The 16924-nt window shown below is 41.3% G+C and overlaps 1 protein-coding gene across 4 annotated transcripts in view; it reads right to left on the reverse strand.

Annotated features, from left to right (window-relative positions):
* The window catches only part of LIN7A (lin-7 cell polarity scaffold A), a 46924-nt gene extending 43565 nt beyond the window's left edge, over positions 1–3359 (reverse strand). For 3 of the 4 annotated variants that reach the window (XR_013231228.1, XM_077338915.1, XM_077338914.1), the window contains exon 1: positions 3240–3353. Coding sequence is in view for 2 of the 4 variants with exons in the window: in XM_077338915.1 (XP_077195030.1) it covers positions 3240–3285 (46 nt within the window). In the remaining 2 variants the exon portion in view is untranslated. Of the gene's footprint in view, positions 1–3239 lie in introns of all 4 variants that reach the window. The other variant, XM_077338916.1, reaches the window with a different exon arrangement.
* Between the last annotated feature and the right edge of the window lie 13565 nt (positions 3360–16924).

Here is a 16924-nt window from a genome sequence, read left to right on the forward strand (position 1 = left end):
TGGCATATGCATACATACATAAATAAATATGTAGTGATTTAAGACAATGGAGAGTCAAGACAGCTGCAGTCCACCTTTTCCCTTTCCACTTCCTGTCCCCACAGCCGTCATGAAGAACTCCAAACAAACTAACTCAGCAGCCATTCATAGCAAACAGGTAGCCCTAGGAAGAAAACATAGGTCACAACAGTATGAAGCTACATTACTCTGTCTCAGCATTAAAAAACTCCAGGCAAAGAAGTGGGGACTATGGTGACTAGGACCATTAACATAATGGTCCAATGCACCAAGGAATATCTCCATGCTAAAAGGCACAATGAACTCTGAAAAACAAACAGTAAAGGAGAGCAATGAATGCATAGTAGTGCCCTTGCACAAGTTTATAGCAAGCAATTGGGAAACATAAGCTAAATCAACGATCACGTCTCTTTCTTCTTTTGTCTTCTTTGGTATTTAGCTAACAACCATTACTGATAGCTGGAGAGGCTACTTCATGTACCATCAACAACTAACCCTGGATGCTTTATACATAATAATATTTATAATATGCAAAGATGTAAGTCATTTAGCTGGGGAAGGCACTGGCAAACCACCCCGTATTGAGTCTGCCATGAAAACGCTAGAGGGCGTCACTCCAAGGGTCAGACATGACTCGGTGCTTGAACAGGGGATACCTTTACTTTTATTTTTAAGTCATTTAGCAGCTACTGGATTATTTATTTTCAATTAAAAATTCAACAAATTTTGAATTTGATCAGCACATTCATTTGCAAAATTTAAAACAGTGAAAGTTTTAGATGGCTTTGCAGAATAAAAAACTAAGTTTTGACCTTGGTGCTTATTATAACTGTGGCTCAAGTTTTTTGTAATAGTCACCTATCTTTTATTGAACATCAGAAATACGTTCATGTATATACCATCATGAAAAATTCAGCAGAAACCTAAGTGTAGAAGGTGGAATTGTAATTATATTTAACTTTCATCTACTCTCTTTAAATAGTAATGCTTTCCTTTGAAAAGCTCTGCTTCCTAATGGATTGCCATCTGTTAAACCTTTTGCCAGGAAATATTTATCCTGCTTAATGTAGTCAGCACTGGGGGAGAGCTGCAGATTACTCCCTGGGATTCTGAATACTTGGGAAAAAACCAACCATCTCCTTCTTAAACAATGTTCTCCTTTCCCTCTGTTATTTTAGCTAAACTGTTCTCTTACTTGCTTTGGGGATAAATATTTTTGAAAGGCAATATCAGTGTCTATATGACATAATTGGCAAATAGATTTCAAATGTCCAATTTAGCTTTGTTTACGTGTTAAAATCTGATTGTTTAAAAAAACAGCCATAACATATCTACCTCCTAAGTTAATCATAACAAAGAACAGTATAGCATGTTTTTGCAATTACAGTCTCAGAGATGAAGAAATGACACAAGAACAGTCATCAATGCCAAATTAGATATTTTTAGGTATATACATTTCTCACAGTGCTCATAGCAGCAGCATCAAGTTAGAAGATGACAGGAAAAGGATGGACTGGTGAGTTAAAATTAGCATGTGAAATTCAGAAGCCCATCTCATTCCACTCCATTTTGGCCCTCTTTGCCTAATTAACATGAGGGGGTTCAATAATAAAGGGATGGTAGAATCAATAATGACTAATATTTTCCCCTTAGGAAGGCACAGATGCCTTATTATTCTAGGGTTGTCGCCTAATGTACACTTAACGGGGACCCATCATTTCTCAAGAAAGTGCAATTTAATTCTGGGGATTGCACTACAGCCCCTTCTCCTCGTCCCCAATCCTCAAGCTACTTTCCCCAAGACTATCTTTTCAACCTGGCACCTTTATTTCACTGGGTTCTTTATCTCACTGGATTCGCATCTGGGTTAACTCTTGGGTTCCCTTCTTTCTGAAGCCTCTTCCCAGTGAGCTTTCCTATCACCTTCTCCTTCCCAGGGCTTTTCCAGGTTAGGTTTTAATTTCAACAAAACTGCCAGGTATTCATTCAGTCCCAGGAATTAGACTGTGAACATTGACAGATTTGGAATGTTAAATCAGTCTGTGCCCCAGATCAGCCAGCTGTTATCAAAAGATGCCTCCTCACAGCACAACATAATATTGATTGTTGTGTTTCCACCATTAACATATAATCTAGTTTGGGAACAAGCCTTCTCTCATCTTGCCACTGAATTCTACAGAAGCTGGAGGGGAGGGGAGGGGCAAAATCACTCACCCCAAAGTAACCTAATTGAAAGGCAAACGTAAACCAAGTAGTACTTCTGCAGCTGCAGCAGAGGAAGGTTCATAGACAACAGTGCAGTAAAGATAGACTGGCAAAACTGTGCTGTAGCTATATATAAAAATAAATTCAGCATACAAATAGTCGGAGAGCCTAGCACAGAGCGGTCTGCCTCGGGCTATGTGAATACGCAGACCATCTTTGGAGATTTTTAAATACAGGCTGGATAGCCATCTGACAGAGAGGCTGATTCTGGGAAGGTTCAAGTTCATGGCAGGTTACAGGGGATGAGTGATACCGCTGTGAGTGTCCTGCATAGTGCAAGGGGTTGGACTAGATGACCCAGGAGGTCCCTTCCAACTCTATGATTCTATGATCCTATGACCACATAATTACCCTAACATATTTTACCTGCTTAATCCAAAAGTGTTTAACAAAAAACAAACCCCCCCCCCCCGCCATTCTTCCAGTAAATATTTCATGTGGAGCCTGGTCCGCGTTTAATGATGGTTGGTCTCGAAGGCTATATGGGCTGTTTGTTTCCTTTCTTTTCCCAGGGCGTCCTTGGCGTATCTGCGGGCGGGCTGAACCCCTCTGGTTTCCTCACGGCGCTCTTCCGACTATCCATCAGGGCGAGCGGAGCCGGCACGCGCGGGCAAAGTTTCCCCCCCCCCCCCCTCTTCGCAGCCCTCTCCCGCTTCCTGCCAGCGCCCCACTCATCTGGGCGGCCCTAAGCCCCCCGCGCTGACCTGGCGGCAGGGCTAGCCCAGCTCGGAGCACAAGCGCTTCCCACAGCCCCTCCAGGCCGGCCACAAGCAGGCTCCCGGGGACCGGGACTCAAAGGGCGCCGATGGCAGCCCGCTCGGGCACAGGCTGGAGCGGCACGGGGCTTCGGTGCCTGCTGCGGCGGAAAGGGCGAAGGGGAAGAGCGGCGAGCCGCCGAGGCTGCCATGGCCAGGGCAGCCGGGGAAGGCGCCGGAGCCGGCCGCTGTGCTGCTTACCTCTGTCCAGGCTGAGCGGCTGGACCACTGTCAGCGTTGTCGCCATGTCTGCAGCGCCACCGGAGCGGGAGTGACGCTCGACTCCAGCATCAGCCGGGAGAGGGACTGGGAGGGGGGGGGGAGGAGGGAAGAGGGTGGGGCCTCGGGCGGAGTGGGCAAGGCGGAGAGGCGCGCGCGCCTATGGGTGCGTGCGAATGGGAGGGCGGCGGGGGCATAAGGAGGGCGCAAGTGCGCGCGCGCAGGGAGTTGGTTGGAAACGCTGGGGAGAGCGCAAGAGACGGGGGTCAACCGTAGGCCGGCCGCAGCCCTGAGCAGCAGCAGCAGCTATGGCGTCATCCGAGACTAGGGCGTTCTTGCAAAACCTGCGCTGTCCTTTTCCCTCTTAGAACAATCCGTGGAATGTATAAATAGGAGTATGGTCTTGCTAGAATCAAACTTGTTAGTCTTTAAGGTGCCACCCGCCTCAGGTTGCCACCTTCCAGGTGGGGCACAGAGATCTGGAACTAACAATGGATCTCCAGATGACAGAGATCAGTCCCCTTGGGGGAAATTACTGCTTTGGAGGCTGGACCCCCAAATCTCCAGCAGTGTCTCAACCCAGAAGTGGCAACTGCACACTCCTGCAGACTGATACAACTACTGGTCTTGCACTGCCTCAAGACTAGGCACTAGTTTATTTAAGCAGGAGCAACCAAGGGGTAAAACATTTAAGTGTCCCAAGCTTGGCACTGCACAGGAAGCATTAGCAACTAGATGGAAAGTTTTGAAACAAAAGCTCATAGAAAGTGGCCTTTGCTAACAAGTTCTCTTGTGACAGAATCTTCCCCATGTCAGCAGCCACAGATCAAGTAAGTCACACAGTGTGGTCTGCCAGGTCTAGTAGGAGCAGGAATGAAGGTGCTTAATGTGCTTATTTAACCTATTCCATTTAAGCAGCAATATCAAATAAATATTTTCTTTTAAAGAACAGAGAGAGTTCACGTCTATGACTGTGTGATCCCACCTTATGACACCTGCATTTATGAAAATAACTATCAAAGAACTTCAAAAACATCTTACTTGGAATAATGGTTAAACATCCAAAAACAACCGACTAGTAACAATTCAGGCTGGTTATATTTGGGCTGACCAGGGCCTCAGTCTTTGACTTCTGTCTGGGCAGTCCCTTGAAGATATACCAATTTGCAGCTATGCTCTGTGCTGGGAAGTCTTCTGTTCTTCACAAAAAGTCTCTGGTATCCTTGAATGCTCAAGATGAAAGACATCAGGATTCAGATAACAATACAATTCTTCACCTAAATGTTAATATATGGTTTTCATAGAAAGGAGTGATTCTGAGGTGAAAATACTTTCCCCTGGAGCTTCAGGCCCTCCAGTCCCTAAAGGGAAATTTCTCATTTGTTCCCAACTATATTTTACTGTCTTTGAATTGTGCCCTATGTCTACAAATATACACATTAGGGACTAGGGATATGATTTCTAATAAAAAATGTTCATGGAGTTATTCTATAGATCAGCCCTATAAATCTGCTTTGGCAGTTGTAGTTTTAACAGTGGTCAGAAGCTAAATGGGAATCTTGTGCTTGACAAGATAGTAAGTCTTCCAAATATGTCTTGCTTTCTGAAAGACACCAGACTGGGAGGAGTAGCAAACACCCCAGAAAACAGAGTTCAATGAGATCTGAATACGCTGGAAAAGTGACAAATGAGAACAAAATGAAATTCAATAAGGATAAGTTCTACATCTGGGTGACAAACCTGAGAAGGGTGCATACTGGATGGTGGTTCAGACGCTTACTGCCCTTGAAGAAGGGTGCCAAAATACTAGTGAATTGAAAGTTGGCTGTGAGGCTTTTGCAAGCTATCTTGTGGATAAAATCTTGTAACTCCGCCACAACCTTACTGCCATGTTTGATGCGGAATGTGAACTGGAAGCTCTGTGGCCGTCTTGTGTTTCTGGTAAGGAAGTTTAAAAAGCTGCTGCGGACCAGCTCTTGGCATTTTTGGAGGAAGCTTCATCCCTGGATCCATACCAGTCTGGTGTCTGTCCTGGCCATGGGGTGGAGACCGTGCTGGTCGTCTTAATGGATGACCTCTGGCACCAACAGGATCGGAGGAAGATTGGCCATTTTGATATTATTAGATCTATTGGCCATAGTTGATGTGGTCAGTCACAATATTTAGGCCCGCTGCCTCACTGACATGGGGATAGGAGGAGCGGCCCTTAAGTGGCTGACCTCCTTTCTTGAGAACAGGTCACAGAGGGTTGCGGTGCGGGATAAGTTTATCTGACTCCTTTGCACTTCCTTGCGGGGTGCCACAGGGAGCAGTACTTTCCCCTACACTTTTTAACGTTTACATGCGCCCTCTTGCTTAGTTGGTCTGGAGTTATGGGCTGGGTTGTCATCGATAGGCAGATGACACCAAGCTCTATCTCCTGATGGATGGATGGATGGATGGATGTTCCCCCAGAGTCATTTGTCAGCTGTTTGTAAACAGTGGCTGGATGGATCAGGAAGAATCACCTGAAACTCAACCCCTCCAAAATGGAGGTCCTGTAGCTGTGTCGAAGAGGACAGGACGGGGTGCAACTAGCTACTGCGCCTCTAGAACATGACTGCTTTTAATATTGGAAAGGTTGTCAGGCAGGGAGTGGTTCCTGGATAGGACCCATAGTAATGGATTTAAAGTATGTGTAGAACAGTACCGGATAGATATCAGGAATTTTTTTTTCACAGAGTAGTTCAGCAGTGGAATCAGCTGCCTAAGGAGGCGGTGAGCTCCCCCCCTCACTGGCAGGCTAAGCAGTGTCTGGACAGATACTTTATGCTGATCCTGCACTGAACACGGGGTTGGGCTAGATGGCCTGTATGGCCCCTTCCAACTCTATAATTCTGTGATTCTAGAACACACTGACATATGAGTAAACAATATAAAGTAGGCTACGCATATCTTATTAGTGAATGGTATTCCTTGGTTTTGGATGATAGCCTTTGTTTCTTGACATTTATTTTCATTTATACCCAACTTTTCTCCTCACTGGGAACCAAAACTGCTTATAGCATTGTCCCAGATCGTAGTCTGAAACTCTAACCAGTATATACACTGACTTAAGAAATGAAGGAAACCTACATTTTCTTCTTTCAACCATGTTTATTTTAACATATTTTCTCTCTCTTTAATCTCATATTAGCTTGTCATTTCCAGGCTCAGTTTTCTAGCCCAGCGTGTATGCAAGCCAAAGTGTTGGACAGAACAAGAGACTACAGTCCCTTCAGTTACTTTTCCCACATAGCTTGTTTTTAAATTGGAACAAACAGTTTTGTTGTTATTAAAGAAATAACATGCCATGCTCTAAAGTCAGCTATTCAAGGTTCCCAAAATGGCACCATCCCAATTAGCTCAAAGTTCATTTGAGAAGTTGTCATATTTGCCTTCCAGCTGACCCACATTCTGTGCTCGAAAATAAAAATTCTAGTGACTGCTGTACTGGCAATGTTGTTACCATCAAAGGCCTTCCTCAGCTGAAGTAAACAGTTATAGGCCTAAAAGGCACTTTTGATGGAAATAAATGAATCTTTTCAACCAGTGCTGGGGAAAATGAGCTAACAGGCTCATAAGTTGCATCAGCTTTAATCAAACACTACAATATCTTGTTTGACTATTTTTGCTGCAGCTTTTATAGAACGGATCATTTAGCATGCTGAAGGACTAAGAGGTTACTGGATATATAAAAATGTCTTTGTCACAAACTATATTAAGATTTCCACAAAACTATGACAGGCTGATTTTGCAGACGAAGGTAACCTAGTCATGATCTTATGTTGCCTCCACTGGCAAAATCAAAAACACTAGAAGACTATAGCTAAAGCATTACCAATAGTATTCCAGGTAACTGTTCCACCCACCATTTAGGATGATGTTTACTGGCAACACTTAATGGATTCATGCACTACAGCATATGAAAAGAACATACATTGGAGCATGCAGGATGTTTTCATTGCAGTTGCTGTCATAAACTATTACAATCTTTGAACAAGCAGTGGGGTGATGGGAATGATAAGATGGCCTGACGTCTAGAGGCCATACCCTAGGGAGAGAGCCCCTAGATAATAATTCTAGCTGTTGATGCCCGTTACCAGTACATGAAAATCACTGCAAATGCCATGATTAAATTAGATGAAACTAAGCAGATGAATTCAGAGAAGGGCATGTGCTTTTTAGTTTCCAAGAGAGACAAATCACCAATCCTGAGCTTGCCACTCTCGAAATGAAACTTGTCAGTCACTGAGAATCATTTATTTATTTGTTGCAAATTTTCCATTCACATTCCCACCCCACCCCCCAAAACAGAGATATAAGGAAGTCCATTTATTTCTCATCAGTCATTCAAGCACAATTCCTTTGCAACTTCCACGGATACCACATAAGTTTTTAAAATTTCACATCTTGCTTTAAAACTCCTATTCAGGTCTCCTTCCAAATATAGAAGAAACCCACCAGGAACAATTTGCATTTTGATCTCAGCTGGTTAAGTTCCTGCCAGTTCTTTTGTTTGGTTTCAGGTTGTGCCACTTGCCTCCATGTTGTGTCTCATCCTCCAGTCATCAGGAGAGTTTGAGAAGACCAGAGAAAAACAAAATTAAAGCCTATCTGGCCTGAAAGCTGGAAATTCTTTGGATTAAAACTTTCATCCTTCCAATACGTAACACTTCACATATATCACTGGAGAGTGTCCTAAAGCTTATAATTAACATCAGTTAAGGAAATATCTTAATGAGGTGAGTAACTATTTTAAACCGCTGAAACCTTGTCTCCATATCTTTGATTTTTAAAAGTTTAGTTTTAAAACTCTGGAAAAAATCTTTTTGAACATTAGTTGTTTCCTTTAGTAATTATTTCCATACATCTTCAAACCAAAGAATCAAAGGGGCTCTCTGCTATCTAGATAGGGGTCCAAAGGCTAGAAGCATCAAGCTTCACAATAAAGCTGGCACCTCTTGAGAGAAAGAAATATCTAAAGAATATCAAAGCGGGTTTGCTGTATTCAGATAGTGAATTAACAGTTTTTTGAACTCATTGGTTGAATTTCCAATATGTGCAACAAACCAGTTCAACACAGTTTTTGTCACAGTGTCTGAATCCTGAATATAATTTGTTTTTATTGTATTTATTTCTCACTGAGACTCAAGGTGGATTACACCACCTCATTGATGGGCAACCAATGAAATTATTCTACATTGGAAGTAATATGCACACCCAGCCTGACTCAGCCAAGCTGTAGCATTCTGCAACAACTGGAGTCTCGGGACTGAATTTGAGGGAAGACTTATGTAGAGTGCATTTTGCAGTAATCTAGCTATGATGTCACCATGGTGTAGATCCAGGTGGGCAGATCAGTTCTAACTATGTCAGTTTCCTGTAGCCCCCTGATGGTGTATATCTGTAGTGTCATCATGAATTTTTTTGTAAATTTATCCTGTATAGTATAAATATAAAATAAAACAAAACCCCAGGGCATTAGAATACATTTATTTTCTCTTTATGCTAAAAACGATCTCTAAAATGTATTAGAAATGTATTAAAGCAACATCTTGAATTTATTTAAATTATGGTCTCAAAAATAGGAATATAAATATTTCTCATCAATGCAATATATTTTGTAGCCATTACTAGGGGGCATTAATTCATGATTCAGTGTGAAACACAAGATGAAAGGTGAAAGGTTTCATTCTAAATGTAAAGGTGATTATTTTACTAATATTATGCTGTATTGTGACAAATGTAGGGAATGGATTTGATTCATTCATACAATTAAATTTTATTGTTTGGGCTGAGCACATACCACAAATATGTAACTGGAGAACAGATGGCATGATATTTTATTTGTAATAAACAGCCTTTTTGATATTACTGGGCCATCCAGGATGTAGGCCAGCTGTATTATTCTTTTTGTCAGCGTTTGTGTGTGTAAAAACTACCGCCATTAACATAAAATAATTTGTTTCTAAAGCTCCTGCGAAAACTTTTCTCCATAGTTGTGTATCCTGAGAACAGTAAAAATGAGTATGAATGGCCAGGGAATCCAAACTCTTCCAAATTATTAATAGCATAAGAGACTATGGCTTTTCTTTGTTGTTCCACTATAACAGCCAAACATTTTGGCAGGCCCCTCCAGTGTAGCTGACTTGGTTGTGGAACCACTGTAAAAACACCAGTGAGGATGGCATTCATCAATGGTGACAAGCTGCTATAAAATACTTGGGAAAGGGAGGAAATGGGATTTCCCCCCCAAATGTTCTTGAAGGTTCCTGCTAGTTTCACTTAAATCAAGTAACATTTGCCAAAGAAATGTCTTTTCTGTGTAATCAGGATGCCACCCAAGCTGACTGCTGCTATTCTTAGTGACTGGCAGGGCAATCTGCAAGGCTGGCTGGGGGCAAAATGACACCAATTATCCCAGCTCTCTTTCTTCAAGCTTCCTTATTCTTTCGTTACTAATTTTTAAATTTAATTCTAGGTCAGATGTTTTTCTTCCTCCTGTTTCTAAAACCAGAAATGTCTAGGTTAGGCATTTATTTTAATCCTTGAGGCAATGTCTCTCCAATTATTGTTTATCAAGTCTCCTTTGGGCAAAGGAAAGTTCCATGATACTGCAATCCTGCCGTGTACGGAAGAGGACCATAGGTGGTGATCAGCTTGTAACCTAAGCAAGGAAGTATATAAGCATTGCACAGAGACATTAGGCAGTCAAGTGCTGTGTACAGAGAATCATCAGTCCTGAGGTGAACTTGCATGCAGCAACAATGCTAAAGACTGGCTTCACATGTCCTAGTAAGCAGACACTGAGCATGAAAGTGCATGGACATGGTTTGTTGCTGGGTCTGCTTGTGTGGCCCACTTCTCCTTCCTAATGGAGAGTTTATAATCCCCCACTTACAAACCAGGGTTCTAAACATATATGTAGGTCATAGGTAATCAGGGCTAGGGTTCAATCTGGATTCTTTCTACATGCTCTGTGAGAAAGGAAGAGAAAGGTACCCATGTGAGCCCAGCAACAATCCCAGTTGGGCACATTCAGGCTTACTGCTGCCTTCACATGGTGTCTGAGGATATGTCAGTGACTTGCCTGAGAAGACTACCTGTGAAGTTTGGAGAATGTGATGTCACTTCTGGGGGATCCTCTAGGACAGGGGTAGTCAAACTGCGGCCCTCCAGATGTCCATGGATTACAATTCCCAGGAGCCCCTGCCAGCATTCGCTGGCAGGGGCTCCTGGGAATTGTAGTCCATGGACATCTGGAAGGCCGCAGTTTGACTACCCCTGCTCTAGGAATTCCTGCAATCTCTATGGCCTTTACCATTAAGATTTGGGACATTTCTAGATTGCCACCCTTGGCACTATTCCCTCCTTTTTTTAACTCCTCCTCAAATAATCAAATATGGGAGATTGGGGTCAAGGACAGGGTTTGCCCACCACAGCAAACATACAGCCTTTGTGTTATTTCAATGCTTCGTACATAATTAGCCCATGTCACTAAGTTATTGTAAATCCATTAATTTGAAGAACCTCAGAAGAGAGAACTGTTACAATACTTTACCATATTTAAAACGATTATTTTGTTTACATCATAAATGCAAAGATTTTAGAAATATGGGAAGGAAATTTCCAAATAAGAAATATTTACTGAATGTAAATGTATTAGTTCTTGGATTCCTGAGATCAATTTGTTTGTCGAGATTTGCCTGTTTTTGGCATCTTAAATAAAATTTATAAACTGGGAATAAATTTTATTTGGGAATCAATTAGTTATAGCAACGTCTGAGTAGCTTATTCTGCTCTGAATTTTAGTGCACGATAACATTTGATAGATTGTAGTTTTTCATCTAACATAATAATGCAGGTGGTACATCTGCCAGATGTCATACGTTTTCTATTATGTGTTGTTTTTAACTCAGCCTATCCGACCAGAAGGATTCAGTTACATTTTACTATTGCATATGCTGTTAGCAGGTCTGCCATGCAGGCAGCCAGTCCCCAAAGACATGTAAATTCACTTGTATGCTCCTGTCGTTTAGGATGTCACCATAATATCTCCCATGCTGTATAGCATCTGAAAGGCACATGAGATACTGTTAAAAAGGCCCTACACAATTAATTGCTGCATTTCATAACCACCCCCTGCTCCAGCTTCTTCTAAGAGACCCAGATTACCTTACCTAAAGTAGATAATTGCACTAAGTTTTCTACAGTCTAGATAATATTCAAAATTGTAAATAAGAAGTATTTGCATTATTTCCAATGCAACATTTTGGACACAGGTGTATTTTATATACCTGTGTTTTCAAATCTTGCCCAATGTAAAGTAGGACTCTTTTATATTACATTAGGGAAGATGAAAATCTCCAGACTGGCATTTGAAGGTTCTGGGAAAAATTATGTGTTACTTCTGGAATAACTGTTTGCCTATTAAAATCTGATATATAATGACAGTTAGCAGCATTCTTAAAGACATTTCACCAGGTGGTTAGATTGCTTATTTTAAAAACCCTATTAAATTTTAGTAGTGTTTGAACACCTGAAATAGCTTGGACTAACTTGAGCTCATCAGAGTTTGGAAGCTAAGTGGGGTCAGCCATAGTCAGTACTTTGATGAGAGACCACCAAGGAAGAGCAGGGTTGCTATGCAGAGAAGAGCAATGGCAAAACACCTTTGCTCATCTCTTGCCTTGAAATCCACATGGCCTGGGGTCTCCATGAGTTAGTTGCATCGTGATGGCACACAATTACTAAAATATACAAAGGGATCATTAGGAAGATAATATTTATTGTACTGATGATGCACTAGGGTTAGGTTATAGGTAATAGAATAGATATGTAGGTAACAAAAGTGTAAAGAATGATTAGAGCAATTCAGAATTATTTCTGAGGGGGTGAATTTCTGAGGAGCTGGGTGTGTCATTTGAATATTAAGGTCCATGTATTAGGAGCTCACACATAGGAGGATACCATTACGTATCTCAGTATTTGAAACTGTATTATTAACTACTGGAATTATAATGAAGTTATTCAACCAATAAAGCACAAAACAATTACAGAAAATATCTACTCCCCACTGTTGAAGGACAAACTACTCGTGTAGTCATATGTAGCTATATCTGTGGAACTTTCCATAAGGTAAATTCATTCCCAAATTCTGTTCCTGTTGTTTAATTTGGAGGGAGGCAGAGTTAGGGAGCAACAGAACAGAAACTGCAGTAAAAAGTATCAATTAATACCAGTTTAAATGTTTTGTTACTTTGGGTCAGTTTCCCAGTTTATGACCTATGCTTTAATTAATGAACAGTGAGTTACATAGGGAGTATTTCACATTTTGTGTTTTTGTGACACCTTCCTTCATAGTTCTGCTTTCTCATCATCTAAGATCATTTCCAGGTAGCGTATTTTGTATGCCCAGGGTGTTTGCACTTGGTGCCATCTGATTACCAACAGCTGTTCCTCATGCTGATGGCTACTACTCAAGAAGAACTGGAAAACTAAGTGCAGATTAGCTAGTACCTCTTTGCTGAGGCACTTTCATCACTTTTGGTTTAGGACCCTCTGCATGCAGGTTAGCTAAACTGCAACAGGAAGAAGATGGGGATTTGCTTATGGGGATTGCTTATCTTCCTTTCAGGAGGTTAATATTAGATTAACTACTTTTAGATGTTTACTTGTCAGATATCACTTAAATTAATCCAATACTTTGTTAATGTAAGGACTACTGTGTTTTTTCTTAGTGTATTTCGGATATGCTGAGAAAACATTAGATTAATGGCTAGAGTTTATCTTGTCAAAAGAAGTGTGACCATTTTTTCCACTTCTGTCCCAGCAGCTCAATGATGCTTGAAATCTCTTTAAGTAATCCCATGAAGGCTATTTTAAGGCTTTGGAAGCTGCAGATATAGGGATGGCTCCATCATACTGTGAGCCATGGTGCGCTCTGAACCACTATACAACGATATAGGCTAGATATCAGGAAGTACAACGATGTAGGCTACATATCAGGAAAAATTTTTTTCACAGTCAGAGTAGTTCAGCAGTGGAATAGGCTGCCTAAGGAGGTGGTGAGCTCCCCCTCACTGGCAGTCTTCAAGCAAAGGTTGGATACACAGTTTTCTTGGATGCTTTAGGATACTCTGGGCTGATCCTGCGTTGAGCAGGGGGTTAGACTAGATGGCCTGTGTGGCCCCTTCCAACTCTATGATTTTTTGATTCTATATGTCTCCACCTTGACTCCATTTTGTGGTATTGACCATCAGTAGGGAACTCAACAATTTGCACTGTTTTGTGATGTCATGGTGGGTGCTAATAAAAAGTATGATGCAACAAGAGGTTCTGGAATTTTTCTCTGGACAATACTACCAGATGACTACAATATCCCGCTGTACTGCAATGCCTCCTAATTTGCTAGGAAAATAGGAGAGTTGGATAAAGCTGTAAACATTTTCAATTGAAATCCTGAGAAGCAAGCATTAGAACTTTAAAAAATAAGCTTTATGGATATTCAATGACTACATGTCAGGGAGAAAAGGCTTGATTTTATAGTTTAAAAATGTGTGGGTGTCATTTCTGGTCAATATCTTTTTCTTGATGTTTAGTTAATACTGCAGTCTATTTCCTTCAGGGGAAATTGTTGAGATATTCTTTGGCAGACATTCTGTTTCGTTTTCTGTTTTAAATAAAAGGATGTGCTTTTTCCATATATGTTATCTCCTTTGCATTCTGTTGGCATAATCTCTTAGTAAAAGATCAAAGCTCTGCTATCAGTACTCTAAGAACGACAAGCTTTTAAATTCTGCATTGATACACCATGAAATTTAAAATAGGCTATGACAAGAACTAACATTTACCAGAAGATACATATAGTGTTGCAGCAGGAAAAGTAGAGAAAAGAAAAGAAAGAAGTTTGAATCATGAGCCATAATTCTGGAACTGCTCTCTGATCTGCAGCCTTATTCAATTGGAGGCAGCTAGATTGTTCAGAAGCTTCTTGTCAGGCTGCTTCCCTGTTGCTCTATAAATACACATGGCATGCCAACTGACACAGCCAAAAAAGACCAAACAAACCCACTACTCAACAAATAAGACTTAAAAATACAACCCACATTAAAAAAAACCCTACTGGCATCTGTTTCTCATGTTTAAAGGATGTGTACATAGTTGTGCAATCACATATATGGCAAACTTTAATCTTCCCATGAACACTATTGACACTGACATAACTTGCCATGATGCCTGTCTTCATTACCATCTGGGACATATTTTAGGATACCCACTCATTCCATATTAGGTATCTGCTTGCTGAGCCTTCCTCCTGCATCCTAGAATGTTGCAGAAAAAGATGCAAAATCATTTTTTCTCTCTCCAAAAAAGCTTATATGCCATTATCAAATGTTTAAATCTGAACCAGGCCACAGATTATCTAATTGTTAAATCTGGAAAATGGAATAAGGGACAGAAGGGAAAAGTCTGAATATGACCAATATAAAGAAAAACATTCATGGATGGATTCTGAATACTGATAGCTCACTGTTATTTCTAATGCTACACTTCAAAGACACTAAATACCACCCTGTGAAAATTTTCTTGTGAGTAAAGCCCACTGAATAGACCTGAATAGTAAGTCACAACAAGGTATGAAAATGCAAGGCAATGTGTCATGAGAATCAGCTGGGAAATTTAAACATACTGTATCATTCTATGTATTAAGCACATAAAACTGGACTGATAAGTTTCTAATATGTTTGTTAATGGACGCTATTTCCAAGCTAGAAACATGTTTTAACAAAACATTTGCATGTATATCCAGCAAGAAGAGTCCTGCAGCAGTTAATGGCAGGACCAGATATAATGGCATAGGTCTTCAGAAGATTGACGTGATATAATGACTCTCTGCGGCTAAACACAAGTTCATCTTTGAGTAGAATTTGAAAAGTCTGGGAGGAAGGCTGGAAGTATCTTTTCTAGTTGAATGAAATCTGAGCTTCTGTTCTTCTCATTTCCATGTATGCAGCCTGGGAATGGCCATTTGCTTTTATTCTGTAAAGAGCCTTGAATACCCATGTGTGTAAAAAATCTGGAGTATAAATGCTTAAATAAGTCATAGACAACTTGCTATTTCTCAATGTGGGTGTTGTGAGGTGCCAGGGGTGCCTGGGGGCTCTTCGGCTTCGCCCTCGCCCTCCTGAGGCAATGGCTCCTGCCAACAGAGCTTAGGGAAGCCAGCCTGTGTCTTTTCTGAGGGGAAGCACCGCCCCACACTCCTTTTAAATGTTTGCTCCAGCCTGTGAAGTTAGGGGAAGTATTGAAAGGGCTTGTGCAGCCACATAAATGCTGAGAATGACAGCCATGCTGCCATTATTAGCAGCTGTTATGTGGCCCTGCTCCCTTTAAATGCTCCCCTACCTCCTCAGGCAGCTTTCCTTGTGATGATGGGGAGAGGGATTTAAAGGGAGCAGGCAGCCGCCTACCAGAGGAGAATGACACCGCACCACCCACTCCCTTTAAATGCCCCCCACCTTCACAAGCAAAGCTGCCTACGAAGGTAAAGGGGAGCATTTTAAGGGAGTGGCTGGCCAACTGTCATTCTTAGTTGGTAGTTGGCTACCCACTCCCTTTAAATTCCTCCTCCCCAAACTCTCATCTCATGCCCATTGCATTCCAGCATGCAATGGGCTTTACTGCTAGTTGTCTGATATTCCATTTCCATAAGAAATGTGCTGGTGTTTTTTTCCTAGCTGAAATTCTTATTGAGTCTCTAAAACAGAAATCCTCTTGCTATGATATCTGCTGTGATCCAAATCTTTGTCAAATAACATGCTTTGTCCAGAGCTGAAGAACCTGGCAAGCATGGACTGAGATGGAGCTGTAACCTTTCAAGGTTTCCTTTAACAAGTTAGCTAAGGTGTGCTGAAAGATTATATTGTGTTCACACTGACTACTAAGTCCCAACCTTCTATGTTCATGTCTGCCCACTCTTTGCATGAAATTCTATGTAAGAACAACATCTTACAGTTGCATACACACGGTTAACAATTTTGACAGCTTTATTGTTTCTTGAAGGAACAATAACCTTTTCCCCTATTAACTCAAGGCATGGAGACTGAAGCTCTCTCAATTCATCTCTTAATGCAGGTTCAGTTTCTCAGATCTAAACTTCATTAAATTTCCAACAAAACAGTCACTTAATACTAAGCTCTGAAACACTGAAGTTAGTTAGCTCCATTGTATTTGTTCATTTAGGCTTACTATGAGTCATTGCACTAGTAGAATTTGAGGATGGAAAAGAAAGCTGCATGTATTATCAAGAGGAAAGGCTTTGGTTTGTGCTTTTATCTAACAGGCTCAGTGGAAAGATGCATTAATCTTTGGTGAGGCAGATTTACAGTGGCTTGTCTGGGAACTCTCATCTATCATGATAACCTCTAGATTCTACTGATAGTTTCCCAGAGCCTATTCTGTCCCCAGAGCCTGCTGGCCATTGTGAACCTATACCAGCAGGATGCTGGTTCAGTGCAGAGGCCACTAGCTGACATCTTATGACCATTGTGCAGAGACATCACAGAGACATCACAAATGATCCTTTGTGAAGTGAGGATACTGGAGTCCCCAGCAACATTGACCATATCCACCGGTCAAGAAGC

Source organism: Paroedura picta, chromosome 5 (genome assembly GCF_049243985.1).
Source record: "Paroedura picta isolate Pp20150507F chromosome 5, Ppicta_v3.0, whole genome shotgun sequence".
In the NCBI taxonomy this organism is placed as follows: Eukaryota; Metazoa; Chordata; class Lepidosauria; order Squamata; family Gekkonidae; genus Paroedura; species Paroedura picta.